Source organism: Cottoperca gobio, chromosome 4 (genome assembly GCF_900634415.1).
Source record: "Cottoperca gobio chromosome 4, fCotGob3.1, whole genome shotgun sequence".
NCBI classification, from domain to species: domain Eukaryota; kingdom Metazoa; phylum Chordata; class Actinopteri; order Perciformes; family Bovichtidae; genus Cottoperca; species Cottoperca gobio.
The window spans coordinates 28,765,400-28,785,399 of record NC_041358.1 but is presented as its reverse complement, the minus strand read 5'-3'; the positions used below and the strand labels follow the sequence as shown (position 1 = coordinate 28,785,399).

At 39.9% G+C, this 20,000-nt stretch overlaps 2 protein-coding genes across 2 annotated transcripts in view; one reads left to right on the top strand and one right to left on the bottom strand.

Moving 5' to 3' along the window:
- Positions 1-16,110, top strand: part of cyfip1 (cytoplasmic FMR1 interacting protein 1) — a 17,625-nt gene extending 1,515 nt beyond the window's left edge. The window contains exons 4-8 of the mRNA XM_029430237.1: positions 113-185; positions 489-583; positions 697-935; positions 1,302-1,449; positions 15,612-16,110. Of these exons, the coding sequence (XP_029286097.1) occupies positions 113-185; positions 489-583; positions 697-935; positions 1,302-1,449; positions 15,612-15,776 (720 nt within the window). The 3' untranslated portion in view covers positions 15,777-16,110. The remainder of the gene's footprint in view (positions 1-112; positions 186-488; positions 584-696; positions 936-1,301; positions 1,450-15,611) is intronic.
- nipa2 (NIPA magnesium transporter 2) overlaps positions 16,033-20,000 on the bottom strand; it is a 4,981-nt gene continuing 1,013 nt past the window's right edge. Inside the window, exons 2-6 of the mRNA XM_029430238.1 lie at positions 18,751-18,981; positions 18,374-18,430; positions 18,026-18,116; positions 17,759-17,919; positions 16,033-17,185 (exon numbers count right to left, since the gene is read on the bottom strand). Coding sequence (XP_029286098.1) covers positions 16,536-17,185; positions 17,759-17,919; positions 18,026-18,116; positions 18,374-18,430; positions 18,751-18,889 — 1,098 coding nt within the window. The 5' untranslated portion in view covers positions 18,890-18,981 and the 3' untranslated portion in view covers positions 16,033-16,535. The remainder of the gene's footprint in view (positions 17,186-17,758; positions 17,920-18,025; positions 18,117-18,373; positions 18,431-18,750; positions 18,982-20,000) is intronic.

The window sequence follows — 20,000 nt, the reverse complement described above, 5'->3', positions numbered from 1 at the left end:
CATATATGCATTTTGTATTTCTCCCCCCCCCCCCCCCCCCCCCCCCAGGAAGCAGTTTAAATATGTCTTCTTGTCTTTACACGTGTGTTGACCTTCACTGCGTCTCTCCCAGTCACAGGAGGAAGTTTGTGATCTTCTGCACGCCGCACCTTTCCAGAACATTCTTCCAAGAGTCCACGTCAAAGGTAAACGTACGGAAGAGAGGAATAACACTTTCTACGTCTGATCTAAATAGTTTCCTGTGTTTGAAAGTTTCACCAGGTGAAAGATCATTAGTTTTTATCAGGATCATTTATTTGTTGTTGTTGTTGTAATACTGACGTCGGCCACTAGAGGCTGAAGTGCAGCGCGATACCATGTTCAGAATACTAAAAAACATTCTTCCAGGTGAATAAAGAAAGAGGACATAAAGATGAACATAACAGTGTGTTCTGGACAACATTAGAGTGTAATAACAATAATAATGTAGAATATCTCCCTCACTGCAGAGGGGGAACGCCTGGATGCCAAGATGAAGCGCTTGGAGTCCAAATACACAGCGCTGCACCTGGTTCCTCTGATAGAGCGCCTCGGCACGCCTCAGGTACTTAAACACTGTGGCGTTCTCCGCAGAAAGAAGTTGATGGATGTGAAAGATGTTCAACACTCAGTCCTCAGTTTCTTGTGAAGTCCTTGAACGCCTCGCTTCTCTTTCAGCAAATCGCTATTGCTCGTGAGGGCGACCTTCTGACCAAAGAGAGGCTGTGCTGCGGCCTGTCCATGTTCGAGGTCATCCTCACACGTGTGCGCGGCTTCCTGGACGACCCCATCTGGCGCGGGCCGCTGCCCAGCAATGGCGTGATGCACGTGGACGAGTGTGTGGAGTTCCACCGCCTCTGGAGCGCCATGCAGTTTGTGTACTGCATCCCGGTGGGAGCCCACGAGTTCACAGTGGAGTGAGTGCAGCACACACACGTCTGCACACACACACACACACACACACACACACAGCTACACACACACACACACACACGTCTGCACACACACACGTACGTCTGCACACACACGTCTGCACACACACACACACGTCTGCACACACATCTACACACACACACACACACACACACACACACACACACACACGTACGTCTGCACACACGTACGTCTGCACACACACACGTCTGCACACACATCTACACATCTACACATACACACACACGTCTGCACACACACACACGTCTGCACACACACACGTCTGCATGACTTCTTAAGACCTGTTCATTGTAAAACATCGCCGTGTTGACTCTGGCGTCCTGTGGCAGGCAGTGTTTCGGGGACGGGCTGCACTGGGCCGGCTGCATGATCATCGCTCTGCTGGGACAGCACCGTCGCTTCGACATCCTCGACTTCAGCTACCACCTTCTCAAGGTGCAGAAGCATGACGGCAAGGACGAGGTCATCAAGAGCGTGGTGAGTCGGAGAGATGAGGACCAGAAATATGCAATAACGTGCTTCATATTATCGAACAGTCATCAGGACGTATCGGGCGGAACAAACTCTCTTTCCCCGTTCAAGTGGGAAATTCACAAGAAAAGAGTTCTTTGAGATTATGAAGTCACTGTAGTAGTGGTACTGTAGTATACTGTAGTAGTGGTACTGTAGTACACTGTAGTAGTGGTACTGTAGTATACTGTAGTAGTGGTACTGTAGTACACTGTAGTAGTATACTGTAGTAGTATACTGTAGTAGTGGTACTGTAGTAGTGGTACTGTAGTATACTGTTGTAGTACACTGTAGTAGTATACTGTAGTAGTGGTACTGTAGTAGTGGTACTGTAGTATACTGTAGTAGTGGTACTGTAGTATACTGTTGTAGTACACTGTAGTAGTATACTGTAGTAGTGGTACTGTAGTAGTGGTACTGTAGTAGTGGTACTGTAGTATACTGTAGTAGTGGTACTGTAGTAGTGGTACTGTAGTATACTGTAGTGGTGGTACTGTAGTATACTGTTGTAGTACACTGTAGTAGTATACTGTAGTAGTGGTACTGTAGTAGTGGTACTGTAGTATACTGTTGTAGTACACTGTAGTAGTGGTACTGTAGTAGTATACTGTAGTAGTGGTACTGTAGTATACAGTAGTAGTGGTACTGTAGTATACAGTAGTAGTGGTACTGTAGTGTACTGTAGTAGTATACTGTAGTAGTGGTACTGTAGTATACTGTAGTATACTGTAGTAGTGGTACTGTAGTATACTGTAGTATACTGTAGTAGTGGTACTGTAGTATACTGTAGTATACTATAGTAGTGGTACTGTAGTATACTGTAGTAGTGGTACTGTAGTAGTGGTACTGTAGTATACTGTAGTAGTACACTGTAGTAGTGGTACTGTAGTATACAGTAGTAGTGGTACTGTAGTATACTGTAGTACACTGTAGTAGTATACTGTAGTAGTGGTACTGTAGTAGTGGTACTGTAGTATACTGTTGTAGTACACTGTAGTAGTATACTGTAGTAGTGGTACTGTAGTAGTGGTACTGTAGTATACTGTAGTAATGGTACTGTAGTAGTGGTACTGTAGTATACTGTAGTAGTGGTACTGTAGTATACTGTAGTAGTGATACTGTAGTAGTGGTTCTGTAGTAGTGGTACTGTAGTATACTGTAGTGGTGGTACTGTAGTATACTGTTGTAGTACACTGTAGTAGTATACTGTAGTAGTGGTACTGTAGTAGTGGTACTGTAGTATACTGTTGTAGTACACTGTAGTAGTGGTACTGTAGTTGTATACTGTAGTAGTGGTACTGTAGTATACAGTAGTAGTGGTACTGTAGTATACTGTAGTATACAGTAGTAGTGGTACTGTAGTGTACTGTAGTATACTGTATTAGTATACTGTAGTATACTGTAGTATACTGTAGTAGTGGTACTGTAGTATACTGTAGTATACTGTAGTAGTGGTACTGTAGTAGTGGTACTATAGTATACAGTAGTAGTTGTACTGTAGTATACTTTAGTATACTGTAGTAGTGGTACTGTAGTATACTGTAGTAGTGGTACTGTAGTGTACTGTAGTATACTGTAGTAGTATACTGTAGTAGTGGTACTGTAGTATACTGTAGTAGTGGTACTGTAGTATACTGTAGTAGTGGTACTGTAGTATACTGTAGTAGTATACTGTAGTAGTGGTACTGTAGTATACTGTAGTAGTGGTACTGTAGTATACTGTAGTAGTGGTACTGTAGTATACTGTAGTAGTGGTACTGTAGTATACTGTAGTAGTGGTACTGTAGTAGTATACTGTAGTAGTATACTGTAATAGTGGTACTGTAGTATACTGTAGTAGTATACTGTAGTAGTGGTACTGTAGTATACTGTAGTAGTGGTACTGTAGTATACTGTAGTAGTGGTACTGTAGTATACTGTAGTAGTGGTACTGTAGTAGTGGTACTGTAGTATACTGTTGTAGTGGTACTGTAGTATACTGTAGTAGTGGTACTGTAGTATACTGTAGTAGTATACTGTAGTAGTATACTGTAGTAGTGGTACTGTAGTATACTGTAGTAGTATACTGTAGTAGTGGTACTGTAGTATACTGTAGTAGTACACTGTAGTAGTGGTACTGTAGTATACTGTAGTAGTGGTACTGTAGTATACTGTAGTAGTATACAGTAGTAGTGGTACTATAGTATACTGTAGTAGTGGTACTGTAGTATACTGTAGTAGTATACTGTAGTAGTGGTACTGTAGTATACTGTTGTAGTACACTGTAGTGGTGCTACTGTAGTATACTGTAGTAGTGGTACTGTAGTATACTGTTGTAGTACACTGTAGTAGTGGTACTGTAGTATACTGTAGTAGTATACTGTAGTAGTGGTACTGTAGTATACTGTAGTGGTGGTACTGTAGTATACTGTTGTAGTAGTATACTGTAGTAGTGGTACTGTAGTAGTGGTACTGTAGTATACTGTTGTAGTACACTGTAGTAGTGGTACTGTAGTATACTGTTGTAGTACACTGTAGTAGTGGTACTGTAGTAGTATACTGTAGTAGTGGTACTGTAGTATACAGTAGTAGTGGTACTGTAGTATACTGTAGTATACAGTAGTAGTGGTACTGTAGTGTACTGTAGTATACTGTAGTAGTATACTGTAGTAGTGGTACTGTAGTATACTGTAGTAGTGGTACTGTAGTATACTGTAGTAGTGGTACTGTAGTAGTGGTACTGTAGTATACTGTAGTAGTGGTACTGTAGTATACTGTTGTAGTACACTGTAGTAGTGGTACTGTAGTATACTGTAGTATACAGTAGTAGTGGTACTGTAGTATACTGTAGTATACTGTAGTAGTGGTACTGTAGTATACTGTAGTAGTGGTACTGTAGTGTACTGTAGTATACTGTAGTAGTATACTGTAGTATACTGTAGTAGTGGTACTGTAGTATACTGTAGTAGTGGTACTGTAGTATACTGTAGTAGTATACTGTAGTAGTGGTACTGTAGTATACTGTAGTAGTGGTACTGTAGTATACTGTAGTATACTGTAGTAGTGGTACTGTAGTATACTGTAGTAGTGGTACTGTAGTAGTGGTACTGTAGTATACTGTAGTAGTATACTGTAGTAGTGGTACTGTAGTATACTGTAGTAGTGGTACTGTAGTAGTATACTGTAGTAGTGGTACTGTAGTATACTGTAGTAGTGGTACTGTAGTATACTGTAGTAGTATACTGTAGTAGTGGTACTGTAGTAGTGGTACTGTAGTATACTGTTGTAGTGGTACTGTAGTATACTGTTGTAGTGGTACTGTAGTATACTGTAGTAGTGGTACTGTAGTATACTGTAGTAGTGGTACTGTAGTAGTATACTGTAGTAGTGGTACTGTAGTAGTATACTGTAGTAGTACACTGTAGTAGTGGTACTGTAGTATACTGTAGTAGTATACAGTAGTAGTGGTACTGTAGTATACTGTAGTAGTGGTACTGTAGTATACTGTAGTAGTATACTGTAGTAGTGGTACTGTAGTATACTGTTGTAGTACACTGTAGTGGTGCTACTGTAGTATACTGTAGTAGTGGTACTGTAGTATACTGTTGTAGTACACTGTAGTAGTGGTACTGTAGTATACTGTAGTAGTGTACTGTAGTATACTGTAGTAGTGGTACTGTAGTAGTGGTACTGTAGTATACTGTAGTAGTATACTGTAGTAGTGGTACTGTAGTATACTGTAGTAGTATACTGTAGTAGTGGTACTGTAGTATACTGTAGTAGTGGTACTGTAGTATACTGTAGTAGTGGTACTGTAGTATACTGTAGTAGTATACTGTAGTAGTGGTACTGTAGTAGTGGTACTGTAGTAGTGGTACTGTAGTAGTGGTACTGTAGTATACTGTTGTAGTGGTACTGTAGTATACTGTTGTAGTGGTACTGTAGTATACTGTAGTAGTGGTACTGTAGTAGTATACTGTAGTAGTGGTACTGTAGTAGTATACTGTAGTAGTACACTGTAGTAGTGGTACTGTAGTATACTGTAGTAGTATACAGTAGTAGTGGTACTGTAGTATACTGTAGTAGTGGTACTGTAGTATACTGTAGTAGTATACTGTAGTAGTGGTACTGTAGTATACTGTTGTAGTACACTGTAGTGGTGCTACTGTAGTATACTGTAGTAGTGGTACTGTAGTATACTGTTGTAGTACACTGTAGTAGTGGTACTGTAGTATACTGTAGTAGTGTACTGTAGTAGTGGTACTGTAGTATACTGTACTGGTGGTACTGTAGTATACTGTTGTAGTATACAGTAGTAGTGGTACTGTAGTAGTGGTACTGTAGTATACTGTAGTAGTATACTGTAGTAGTGGTACTGTAGTATACTGTTGTAGTACACTGTAGTGGTGCTACTGTAGTATACTGTAGTAGTGGTACTGTAGTATACTGTTGTAGTACACTGTAGTAGTGGTACTGTAGTATACTGTAGTAGTATACTGTAGTAGTGGTACTGTAGTATACTGTAGTGGTGGTACTGTAGTATACTGTTGTAGTGGTACTGTAGTAGTGGTACTGTAGTAGTGGTACTGTAGTATACTGTAGTAGTGGTTACTGTAGTAGTATACTGTAGTAGTGGTACTGTAGTATACTGTAGTATACTGTAGTATACTGTAGTAGTGGTACTGTAGTATACTGTTGTAGTATACTGTAGTAGTGGTACTGTAGTATACTGTTGTAGTATACTGTAGTAGTGGTACTGTAGTGTACTGTTGTAGTGGTACTGTAGTATACAGTAGTAGTGGTACTGTAGTATACTGTAGTAGTGGTACTGTAGTAGTGGTACTGTAGTATACTGTAGTAGTATACTGTAGTAGTGGTACTGTAGTATACTGTAGTGGTGGTACTGTAGTATACTGTTGTAGTAGTATACTGTAGTAGTGGTACTGTAGTATACTGTAGTAGTATACTGTAGTAGTGGTACTGTAGTATACTGTAGTAGTGGTACTGTAGTATACTGTAGTAGTGGTACTGTAGTAGTGGTACTGTAGTATACTGTAGTAGTGGTACTGTAGTATACTGTTGTAGTACACTGTAGTAGTGGTACTGTAGTATACTGTAGTATACAGTAGTAGTGGTACTGTAGTATACTGTAGTATACTGTAGTAGTGGTACTGTAGTATACTGTAGTAGTGGTACTGTAGTGTACTGTAGTATACTGTAGTATACTGTAGTATACTGTAGTAGTGGTACTGTAGTGGTACTGTAGTATACTGTAGTAGTATACTGTAGTAGTGGTACTGTAGTATACTGTAGTAGTGGTACTGTAGTATACTGTAGTATACTGTAGTAGTGGTACTGTAGTATACTGTAGTAGTGGTACTGTAGTATACTGTAGTAGTGGTACTGTAGTATACTGTAGTAGTGGTACTGTAGTATACTGTAGTAGTGGTACTGTAGTAGTATACTGTAGTAGTGGTACTGTAGTATACTGTAGTAGTGGTACTGTAGTATACTGTAGTAGTATACTGTAGTAGTGGTACTGTAGTAGTGGTACTGTAGTATACTGTTGTAGTGGTACTGTAGTATACTGTTGTAGTGGTACTGTAGTATACTGTAGTAGTGGTACTGTAGTATACTGTAGTAGTGGTACTGTAGTAGTATACTGTAGTAGTGGTACTGTAGTAGTATACTGTAGTAGTACACTGTAGTAGTGGTACTGTAGTATACTGTAGTAGTATACAGTAGTAGTGGTACTGTAGTATACTGTAGTAGTATACTGTAGTAGTGGTACTGTAGTATACTGTTGTAGTACACTGTAGTGGTGCTACTGTAGTATACTGTAGTAGTGGTACTGTAGTATACTGTTGTAGTACACTGTAGTAGTGGTACTGTAGTATACTGTAGTAGTGTACTGTAGTATACTGTAGTAGTGGTACTGTAGTAGTGGTACTGTAGTATACTGTAGTAGTATACTGTAGTAGTGGTACTGTAGTATACTGTAGTAGTATACTGTAGTAGTGGTACTGTAGTATACTGTAGTAGTGGTACTGTAGTATACTGTAGTAGTGGTACTGTAGTATACTGTAGTAGTATACTGTAGTAGTGGTACTGTAGTATACTGTTGTAGTACACTGTAGTGGTGCTACTGTAGTATACTGTAGTAGTGGTACTGTAGTATACTGTTGTAGTACACTGTAGTAGTGGTACTGTAGTATACTGTAGTAGTATACTGTAGTAGTGGTACTGTAGTATACTGTAGTGGTGGTACTGTAGTATACTGTTGTAGTGGTACTGTAGTAGTGGTACTGTAGTAGTGGTACTGTAGTATACTGTAGTAGTGGTACTGTAGTAGTATACTGTAGTAGTGGTACTGTAGTATACTGTAGTATACTGTAGTATACTGTAGTAGTGGTACTGTAGTATACTGTTGTAGTATACTGTAGTAGTGGTACTGTAGTATACTGTTGTAGTATACTGTAGTAGTGGTACTGTAGTGTACTGTTGTAGTGGTACTGTAGTATACAGTAGTAGTGGTACTGTAGTATACTGTAGTAGTGGTACTGTAGTAGTGGTACTGTAGTATACTGTAGTAGTATACTGTAGTAGTGGTACTGTAGTATACTGTAGTGGTGGTACTGTAGTATACTGTTGTAGTAGTATACTGTAGTAGTGGTACTGTAGTATACTGTAGTAGTATACTGTAGTAGTGGTACTGTAGTATACTGTAGTAGTGGTACTGTAGTATACTGTAGTAGTGGTACTGTAGTAGTGGTACTGTAGTATACTGTAGTAGTGGTACTGTAGTATACTGTTGTAGTACACTGTAGTAGTGGTACTGTAGTATACTGTAGTATACAGTAGTAGTGGTACTGTAGTATACTGTAGTATACTGTAGTAGTGGTACTGTAGTATACTGTAGTAGTGGTACTGTAGTGTACTGTAGTATACTGTAGTAGTATACTGTAGTATACTGTAGTAGTGGTACTGTAGTATACTGTAGTAGTGGTACTGTAGTAGTATACTGTAGTAGTGGTACTGTAGTATACTGTAGTAGTGGTACTGTAGTATACTGTAGTATACTGTAGTATACTGTAGTATACTGTAGTAGTGGTACTGTAGTATACTGTAGTAGTGGTACTGTAGTATACTGTAGTAGTGGTACTGTAGTAGTGGTACTGTAGTATACTGTAGTAGTATACTGTAGTAGTGGTACTGTAGTATACTGTAGTAGTGGTACTGTAGTAGTATACTGTAGTAGTGGTACTGTAGTATACTGTAGTAGTGGTACTGTAGTATACTGTAGTAGTATACTGTAGTAGTGGTACTGTAGTAGTGGTACTGTAGTATACTGTTGTAGTGGTACTGTAGTATACTGTTGTAGTGGTACTGTAGTATACTGTAGTAGTGGTACTGTAGTATACTGTAGTAGTGGTACTGTAGTAGTATACTGTAGTAGTGGTACTGTAGTAGTATACTGTAGTAGTACACTGTAGTAGTGGTACTGTAGTATACTGTAGTAGTATACAGTAGTAGTGGTACTGTAGTATACTGTAGTAGTGGTACTGTAGTATACTGTAGTAGTATACTGTAGTAGTGGTACTGTAGTATACTGTTGTAGTACACTGTAGTGGTGCTACTGTAGTATACTGTAGTAGTGGTACTGTAGTAGTGGTACTGTAGTAGTATACTGTAGTAGTGGTACTGTAGTATACTGTAGTAGTATACTGTAGTAGTGGTACTGTAGTATACTGTAGTAGTGGTACTGTAGTATACTGTAGTAGTGGTACTGTAGTATACTGTAGTAGTATACTGTAGTAGTGGTACTGTAGTAGTGGTACTGTAGTAGTGGTACTGTAGTATACTGTTGTAGTGGTACTGTAGTATACTGTAGTAGTGGTACTGTAGTATACTGTAGTAGTGGTACTGTAGTAGTATACTGTAGTAGTGGTACTGTAGTAGTATACTGTAGTAGTACACTGTAGTAGTGGTACTGTAGTATACTGTAGTAGTATACAGTAGTAGTGGTACTGTAGTATACTGTAGTAGTGGTACTGTAGTATACTGTAGTAGTATACTGTAGTAGTGGTACTGTAGTATACTGTTGTAGTACACTGTAGTGGTGCTACTGTAGTATACTGTAGTAGTGGTACTGTAGTATACTGTTGTAGTACACTGTAGTAGTGGTACTGTAGTATACTGTAGTAGTGTACTGTAGTAGTGGTACTGTAGTATACTGTACTGGTGGTACTGTAGTATACTGTTGTAGTATACAGTAGTAGTGGTACTGTAGTAGTGGTACTGTAGTATACTGTAGTAGTATACTGTAGTAGTGGTACTGTAGTATACTGTTGTAGTACACTGTAGTGGTGCTACTGTAGTATACTGTAGTAGTGGTACTGTAGTATACTGTTGTAGTACACTGTAGTAGTGGTACTGTAGTATACTGTAGTAGTATACTGTAGTAGTGGTACTGTAGTATACTGTTGTAGTGGTACTGTAGTAGTGGTACTGTAGTAGTGGTACTGTAGTATACTGTAGTAGTGGTACTGTAGTAGTATACTGTAGTAGTGGTACTGTAGTATACTGTAGTATACTGTAGTAGTGGTACTGTAGTATACTGTTGTAGTATACTGTAGTAGTGGTACTGTAGTATACTGTTGTAGTATACTGTAGTAGTGGTACTGTAGTGTACTGTTGTAGTGGTACTGTAGTATACAGTAGTAGTGGTACTGTAGTATACTGTAGTAGTGGTACTGTAGTAGTGGTACTGTAGTATACTGTAGTAGTATACTGTAGTAGTGGTACTGTAGTATACTGTAGTGGTGGTACTGTAGTATACTGTTGTAGTAGTATACTGTAGTAGTGGTACTGTAGTATACTGTTGTAGTACACTGTAGTAGTGGTACTGTAGTATACTGTAGTAGTATACTGTAGTAGTGGTACTGTAGTATACTGTAGTGGTGGTACTGTAGTATACTGTTGTAGTAGTGGTACTGTAGTAGTGGTACTGTAGTATACTGTTGTAGTACACTGTAGTAGTGGTACTGTAGTAGTATACTGTAGTAGTGGTACTGTAGTATACAGTAGTAGTGGTACTGTAGTATACTGTAGTATACAGTAGTAGTGGTACTGTAGTGTACTGTAGTATACTGTAGTAGTATACTGTAGTAGTGGTACTGTAGTATACTGTAGTAGTGGTACTGTAGTATACTGTAGTAGTGGTACTGTAGTATACTGTAGTAGTGGTACTGTAGTAGTGGTACTGTAGTATACTGTAGTAGTGGTACTGTAGTATACTGTTGTAGTACACTGTAGTAGTGGTACTGTAGTATACTGTAGTATACAGTAGTAGTGGTACTGTAGTATACTGTAGTATACAGTAGTAGTGGTACTGTAGTATACTGTAGTATACTGTAGTAGTGGTACTGTAGTATACTGTTGTAGTACACTGTAGTGGTGCTACTGTAGTATACTGTAGTAGTGGTACTGTAGTATACTGTTGTAGTACACTGTAGTAGTGGTACTGTAGTATACTGTAGTAGTGTACTGTAGTATACTGTAGTAGTGGTACTGTAGTAGTATACTGTAGTAGTGGTACTGTAGTATACTGTAGTATACTGTAGTATACTGTAGTAGTGGTACTGTAGTATACTGTTGTAGTATACTGTAGTAGTGGTACTGTAGTATACTGTTGTAGTATACTGTAGTAGTGGTACTGTAGTGTACTGTTGTAGTGGTACTGTAGTATACAGTAGTAGTGGTACTGTAGTATACTGTAGTAGTGGTACTGTAGTAGTGGTACTGTAGTATACTGTAGTAGTATACTGTAGTAGTGGTACTGTAGTATACTGTAGTGGTGGTACTGTAGTATACTGTTGTAGTAGTATACTGTAGTAGTGGTACTGTAGTATACTGTAGTAGTATACTGTAGTAGTGGTACTGTAGTATACTGTAGTAGTGGTACTGTAGTATACTGTAGTAGTGGTACTGTAGTAGTGGTACTGTAGTATACTGTAGTAGTGGTACTGTAGTATACTGTTGTAGTACACTGTAGTAGTGGTACTGTAGTATACTGTAGTATACAGTAGTAGTGGTACTGTAGTATACTGTAGTATACTGTAGTAGTGGTACTGTAGTATACTGTAGTAGTGGTACTGTAGTGTACTGTAGTATACTGTAGTAGTATACTGTAGTATACTGTAGTAGTGGTACTGTAGTATACTGTAGTAGTGGTACTGTAGTATACTGTAGTAGTATACTGTAGTAGTGGTACTGTAGTATACTGTAGTAGTGGTACTGTAGTATACTGTAGTATACTGTAGTAGTGGTACTGTAGTATACTGTAGTAGTGGTACTGTAGTATACTGTAGTAGTGGTACTGTAGTAGTGGTACTGTAGTATACTGTAGTAGTATACTGTAGTAGTGGTACTGTAGTATACTGTAGTAGTGGTACTGTAGTAGTATACTGTAGTAGTGGTACTGTAGTATACTGTAGTAGTGGTACTGTAGTATACTGTAGTAGTATACTGTAGTAGTGGTACTGTAGTAGTGGTACTGTAGTATACTGTTGTAGTGGTACTGTAGTATACTGTTGTAGTGGTACTGTAGTATACTGTAGTAGTGGTACTGTAGTATACTGTAGTAGTGGTACTGTAGTAGTATACTGTAGTAGTGGTACTGTAGTAGTATACTGTAGTAGTATACTGTAGTAGTGGTACTGTAGTAGTATACTGTAGTAGTACACTGTAGTAGTGGTACTGTAGTATACTGTAGTAGTGGTACTGTAGTATACTGTAGTAGTGGTACTGTAGTATACTGTAGTAGTATACTGTAGTAGTGGTACTGTAGTATACTGTTGTAGTACACTGTAGTGGTGCTACTGTAGTATACTGTAGTAGTGGTACTGTAGTAGTGGTACTGTAGTAGTGGTACTGTAGTAGTATACTGTAGTAGTGGTACTGTAGTATACTGTAGTAGTATACTGTAGTAGTGGTACTGTAGTATACTGTAGTAGTGGTACTGTAGTATACTGTAGTAGTGGTACTGTAGTATACTGTAGTAGTATACTGTAGTAGTGGTACTGTAGTAGTGGTACTGTAGTAGTGGTACTGTAGTAGTGGTACTGTAGTATACTGTTGTAGTGGTACTGTAGTATACTGTAGTAGTGGTACTGTAGTATACTGTAGTAGTGGTACTGTAGTAGTATACTGTAGTAGTGGTACTGTAGTAGTGGTACTGTAGTAGTATACTGTAGTAGTACACTGTAGTAGTGGTACTGTAGTATACTGTAGTAGTATACAGTAGTAGTGGTACTGTAGTATACTGTAGTAGTGGTACTGTAGTATACTGTAGTAGTATACTGTAGTAGTGGTACTGTAGTATACTGTTGTAGTACACTGTAGTGGTGCTACTGTAGTATACTGTAGTAGTGGTACTGTAGTATACTGTTGTAGTACACTGTAGTAGTGGTACTGTAGTATACTGTAGTAGTGTACTGTAGTAGTGGTACTGTAGTATACTGTACTGGTGGTACTGTAGTATACTGTTGTAGTATACAGTAGTAGTGGTACTGTAGTAGTGGTACTGTAGTATACTGTAGTAGTATACTGTAGTAGTGGTACTGTAGTATACTGTTGTAGTACACTGTAGTGGTGCTACTGTAGTATACTGTAGTAGTGGTACTGTAGTATACTGTTGTAGTACACTGTAGTAGTGGTACTGTAGTATACTGTAGTAGTATACTGTAGTAGTGGTACTGTAGTATACTGTTGTAGTGGTACTGTAGTAGTGGTACTGTAGTAGTGGTACTGTAGTATACTGTAGTAGTGGTACTGTAGTATACTGTAGTATACTGTAGTATACTGTAGTAGTGGTACTGTAGTATACTGTTGTAGTATACTGTAGTAGTGGTACTGTAGTATACTGTTGTAGTATACTGTAGTAGTGGTACTGTAGTGTACTGTTGTAGTGGTACTGTAGTATACAGTAGTAGTGGTACTGTAGTATACTGTAGTAGTGGTACTGTAGTAGTGGTACTGTAGTATACTGTAGTAGTATACTGTAGTAGTGGTACTGTAGTATACTGTAGTGGTGGTACTGTAGTATACTGTTGTAGTAGTATACTGTAGTAGTGGTACTGTAGTATACTGTTGTAGTACACTGTAGTAGTGGTACTGTAGTATACTGTAGTAGTATACTGTAGTAGTGGTACTGTAGTATACTGTAGTGGTGGTACTGTAGTATACTGTTGTAGTAGTGGTACTGTAGTAGTGGTACTGTAGTATACTGTTGTAGTACACTGTAGTAGTGGTACTGTAGTAGTATACTGTAGTAGTGGTACTGTAGTATACAGTAGTAGTGGTACTGTAGTATACTGTAGTATACAGTAGTAGTGGTACTGTAGTGTACTGTAGTATACTGTAGTAGTATACTGTAGTAGTGGTACTGTAGTATACTGTAGTAGTGGTACTGTAGTATACTGTAGTAGTGGTACTGTAGTATACTGTAGTAGTGGTACTGTAGTAGTGGTACTGTAGTATACTGTAGTAGTGGTACTGTAGTATACTGTTGTAGTACACTGTAGTAGTGGTACTGTAGTATACTGTAGTATACAGTAGTAGTGGTACTGTAGTATACTGTAGTATACAGTAGTAGTGGTACTGTAGTATACTGTAGTATACTGTAGTAGTGGTACTGTAGTATACTGTAGTAGTATACTGTAGTAGTGGTACTGTAGTATACTGTAGTAGTATACTGTAGTAGTGGTACTGTAGTATACTGTAGTAGTGGTACTGTAGTATACTGTAGTAGTATACTGTAGTAGTGGTACTGTAGTATACTGTAGTAGTGGTACTGTAGTATACTGTAGTAGTATACTGTAGTAGTGGTACTGTAGTATACTGTAGTAGTGGTACTGTAGTATACTGTAGTAGTGGTACTGTAGTATACTGTAGTAGTGGTACTGTAGTATACTGTAGTATACTGTAGTAGTGGTACTGTAGTATACTGTAGTAGTGGTACTGTAGTAGTGGTACTGTAGTATACTGTAGTAGTATACTGTAGTAGTGGTACTGTAGTAGTATACTGTAGTAGTGGTACTGTAGTAGTATACTGTAGTAGTGGTACTGTAGTAGTGGTACTGTAGTAGTATACTGTAGTAGTGGTACTGTAGTAGTGGTACTGTAGTAGTACACTGTAGTAGTGGTACTGTAGTAGTGGTACTGTAGTATACTGTAGTAGTATACAGTAGTAGTGGTACTGTAGTATACTGTAGTAGTATACTGTAGTAGTGGTACTGTAGTATACTGTAGTAGTGGTACTGTAGTATACTGTTGTAGTACACTGTAGTAGTGGTACTGTAGTATACTGTAGTAGTATACTGTAGTAGTGGTACTGTAGTGGTGGTACTGTAGTATACTGTTGTAGTGGTACTGTAGTAGTGGTACTGTAGTATACTGTAGTAGTGGTACTGTAGTAGTATACTGTAGTAGTGGTACTGTAGTATACTGTAGTATACTGTAGTAGTGGTACTGTAGTATACTGTTGTAGTGGTACTGTAGTATACTGTTGTAGTAGTGGTACTGTAGTATACTGTTGTAGTAGTGGTACTGTAGTATACTGTTGTAGTATACTGTAGTAGTGGTACTGTAGTGTACTGTTGTAGTGGTACTGTAGTATACTGTAGTAGTGGTACTGTAGTAGTGGTACTGTAGTATACTGTAGTAGTGGTACTGTAGTACACTGTAGTAATGGTACTGTAGTATACTGTTGTAGTATACTGTAGTAGTGGTACTGTAGTACACTGTTGTAGTGGTACTGTAGTATACTGTTGTAGTGGTACTGTAGTATTAGTACTGGTACTGTAATAGTATTGTAGTAGTACTGTAGTATTAGTACTGCTACTGTAGTGTACTGTAGTAGTACGACTGTACTGTAGTAGTACTATAGTAGTACTATTAGTACTGTAGTATTAGTACTGGTGTTTCCTGCAGACTTTGCAAACTCTCTCCACTACCTGCAGATATTTCTGATCTTCGTCTGCCAGCGATGAATGTTTTAATATCTTTGTCGTCATTTAGTTTGGCTGCAAGTCTCTAAACTCAGTTTCCAGGCGGCTGCTCGTAGTTCATCATGTGTTTGTTTCCTCCAGCCGCTGAAGAAGATGGTGGACAGAATCCGCAGATTCCAGGTGATCAACAACGAGGTGTTTGCCATCCTGAACAAATACCTGAAGTCTGGAGACGGAGAGAACATGCCGGTGGAACACGTGCGCTGCTTCCAGCCTCCCATTCATCAGTCGCTGGCCAGCAGCTAGACAAATATTCCTCATTTACTTTGAGTCTGTCGTAGCGAAGGAATGTTGGACGTGTCAGAATTATTATTGTTTTGTATTCACTTGTGCCTTATCAGAAACTCTGTTTTATACTCGCAGAACGCTTTAGATCAGGGACGTGACATTAGTTTTATCAGATAAGTATTTAAGGGTTTGCAGTGGTGGAGCATTAAGGGTGGAGCAGTTTTAAGTGGGGTGGAGGGAAACCTTTTAAAGGAAGAAGTAACAACGCTCAATCTCATGTTAAGCATTTATTCACTGTGCCTTGTGTTTCAAATGTTTTAATCATTTTAATTCAATAAATATGTAACAAATCTGTTGGTTCATCTCGAGCTTCTCACGTAAACGCTACAAAACAAAAGTTCAGAACGACGTCCAACTAAAGATGTTACTCTGCAGGGTCACCTCAAATCATAGTGAGTGTCCTTTAATGTCTTCAGGACTTCATATACAATATATATTAAAACCTTTTGATTCATAGAAAGTAAGTCAGTGCATGAGTATGCATGTACATATAACAAAACCTTTCTTAAAAAAACTCATATTTACAGCGCTACAGAGGAATGAAATCAAGTTCTAACTAACTGAACGTGACGGAGCATATTCAGAGAAAGTAAGGCAAATTAAAACGTTACTACAATCCACTGGTCCTCCCGTTACAGTTGATTGTCTTATTGTCGTCGTGCCGCGGCGAACGCCACGGCTTGTGAGTCAGTAGGCAGCTGAAAAACAAGAGTTCCTTTAATGATCTAATGACGTCGTCGCCCCGTTTCTTCTGGAGACGTTTTCAAAAGGCAAACCCATCTCTCTGTCCTCCATGTCCTCGGTGGACTCGTTATGCAGCAGGTCGTAGTGGGACGCCGTGCCGTTGGCCGCGGGACAGGCCCGCTCGTCCTTCCTCATGGACACGGCGAGAGCCGCCAAGCTGACGCTGACGTCTTTGAAGGCATGGAGCAGGAAGATGCCCACAATGATGGTGAGGAAGCCACTGAGGGTGCCGATCACGTCGTCCGTGCCCATGTGGCCCCACTCCTTGAATAGGATGGCAGAGCAGGTGAGCACGGACGTGGTGAAGAACACGTAGTAGATGGGCGTCACCAGGGAGGTGTTGAATATGTCCAGAGCCTTGTTCAGGTAGTTGATCTGCGTGCTCACACAGGCCACCAGACCCAGGAGCAGGATCCACGCCAGCGGGTTTCTCACCACGTTTTTACCGGCGATTGCTTCCTTGATGGCGATCCCCAGGCCTTTGACGCAGGACACAGAGAGCGCCCCGATGACTGAGCAGATGGTGATGTAGACCAGGATGTTGGTCTGACCGTGACGGGGACCCACGACAAATATGAAGATGAGGGCCACGATGATGACCAGAGTCGCAAAGAGGAAGAAACCTACAAAACAGAAGCAAGATGAACGTGAGGATACAAAAGAGGAGCGAAGTTTAACTGTTCGGTACGACGGCAGGATGTTGTACGTTCATCAAATCTGGGGAGGCGGTTAGAACATTCAGAGATTAGTCGTGAATTTAAAAATATTCTCTAATATTATAAAGTCACAAGAATAAGTTTCTTTGGTGAAGGAAGCGTAACTCTCTCAGCAGACGTTAGTGAGGAGGTGCAACAGTACAGGTGCACAAGGAGACATCCTTCATCTGTCCATCACTAACTGATAATAATAATAATAAGCTGATTCTGGCTGAAATCAGCAGGATTTCCTTATCGATGAGCTCATCCCCTGCAGGCAGATATGCAGCGTGTGAGGTCATGTGGTTCCTTGACAAAATACACTTTGTCCTAACGAACACTGGCCCCAATACACAGTCGTGGTTTCCTCTTAAATACTGCAACATGTGCATCATCCTGATGTGGAATAGTGCATTGCATGTGCTTTGCTTCAGTCTTTTAATATTACAGTTATGAAGCAGTAAACCTTGGTGAGACACGTCTGCAGGGTTTGTTCCGTACCTGGGTCGACCAGCTTCAGTGCCATGTGCTCCAGGCTGCTGATCTCTTCCTCCTGCGGAGCGTGAATCACCATGGTGGTGGAGCCCAGGATGCTGAGCAGGCAGCCGAGCTTCCCGTGCAGGTTCAACCGCTCCGTCAGGAAGTACGACGACAGCACCGCGCTGCAACGACATTCAGGGTCAGTGGCCACTGATTACAGTCCACAAATCCATTTACAGACACGTAGAAAAGTCACATTTAGACGCAGTAAGTGTCGGTCATCTGTACCTGACGAGCACACTGAGGGCTCCAAGTGGGGTGACCAGGGTCGCAGGAGCAAACGCGTACGCTGCAAAGTTAGCTGCTTCGCCAGCGCCCACTGAGGGATCAAGAGCAATAAAGAGGAAGTTTAAGTTGCAACATTAAGGAGAAAGGTTTGGTAACCTGGTGATCTGAGACATCCAGGAACATGTTTTATATGAATAGTGAGGCGCTGCAACTCAATGATGTTGATCTGGTTCTTCTCTAGATTAATAAAATGTCCAGTTTTATTGTTCTGTCGTTGCATCTTTACCCACAACATGCAGAAATATAATCAAATCTCAACATCCTCAAACTAACAAAAGTCGTACTTACTTGACAGTAAACCAGCCCACCAAAGCCATTCTTTCAGATATGCATGACCCCCCTGTCCTGAAGAGCAACACAAACAAACCTGTTAGAACATGAGACAATCCGCTCATTAGAATAACATTTCCATTTAAGCAAAACCTGAATGTCAATGTTTACTAGGTGTTAGAACACACACACACACACACACACACACACACACACACACACACACACACACACACACACACACACACACACACACACACACACACACACACACACAGGTTTGACTACATAGCCGAGTGTTACAACAAGAACAGGGAGTGCCTCGCATAGCTGACAAATAAAATGGTTGTTCCCTGACGTGCGGCTAGTTGTGACGTGCATCAGATACTCCGTACCTGCGCGCATCGATCCTTTCCTCGCCAGCCTCAGAAGTCCTTTCTTCTTGAGGATAAAACTTCCTCCGATGAAGATGCTGGAGCTGACGGCCAATCCCAGACCGACGTAGAAATCATACTTCCCCCTGTCCTGACCCATAGTGAGGCCGGTTGTGTTGGTGTGGTCTGTCACATTTACGAGCACACAGTGCAGATGCTTGCCTAAAGTACAGTCCTGTCCCGCCCAGACACCTGAGAGCACATGGAACACACAACGCATTTACAAACAGCTGCTGTGGAAAAAACAAAAAGGTTAAGGTGAGGCTTTTAACCGCATTGCTACAGCAATGACCTACCGTTTCCACAGGAGATATTACAAACTTGATCAACCATGATTATTAATCCATCAGAGTAACTTTGAGCCTCTCTAGAGTCACGCTGCTCATCCCAAACACAGAAGTGGCTGGTGAAACCTGCAGCTATGTCAATAAATACTTTCAAGACTTAGGAATTCAGGGAGGGACACACCTGAGGTTAGTCTGATAGGTGCAGCTCGGTAACCTGCTAAACGTCTTCTGTATACAAGGATATTGATAAGACTGTATTTGCATAGCACCTTATATACAAGAAAATGCAGCTCAAAGTGCTTTGCAACACCAAATCTTAAAAGTGGGGTCTGTCAAGTTTTCAAATTAAGTTATTAAAATTATATAAAGTTTTAATTTTATTTACAAAAAGTCTTTTATTCAATAAAATCCGTAATAATTCATAGATTACATTCCAATATAACAAATCTAACTTATCTGCAAATATGTTTTGTCCGACATCTTTCTATTACATTTATCTTGCGTGTTCTTTACTAAGAAGTGAAACAAATGTAACAACAATAAAACTGGACATTTTATTAATCTAGAGAATAACCAGATCAACATCATTGAGTTGCAGCCCCTCACTATTCATATAAAACATGTTCCTGGATGTCTCAGATCGCCAGGTTACCAAACCTTTCTCCTTAATGTCGCAACTTAAACTTCCTCTTTATTACTCGTGATCCCTCAGTGGGCGCTGGTGAAGCAGCTAACTTTGCCTTGTACCCTTGTTCCTGCGACCCTGGTCACCCCACTTGGAGCCCTCAAATGGGCCATGTCAAACTAACATGTGGCGAGCGCCTCACATAACAGAATAAACATAAAAGCAGGGATAGAAGGCCATAATTAAATGGAAAATAACACCAATAAATCTTGATAGTAAAACAAATAATATCAATGAAA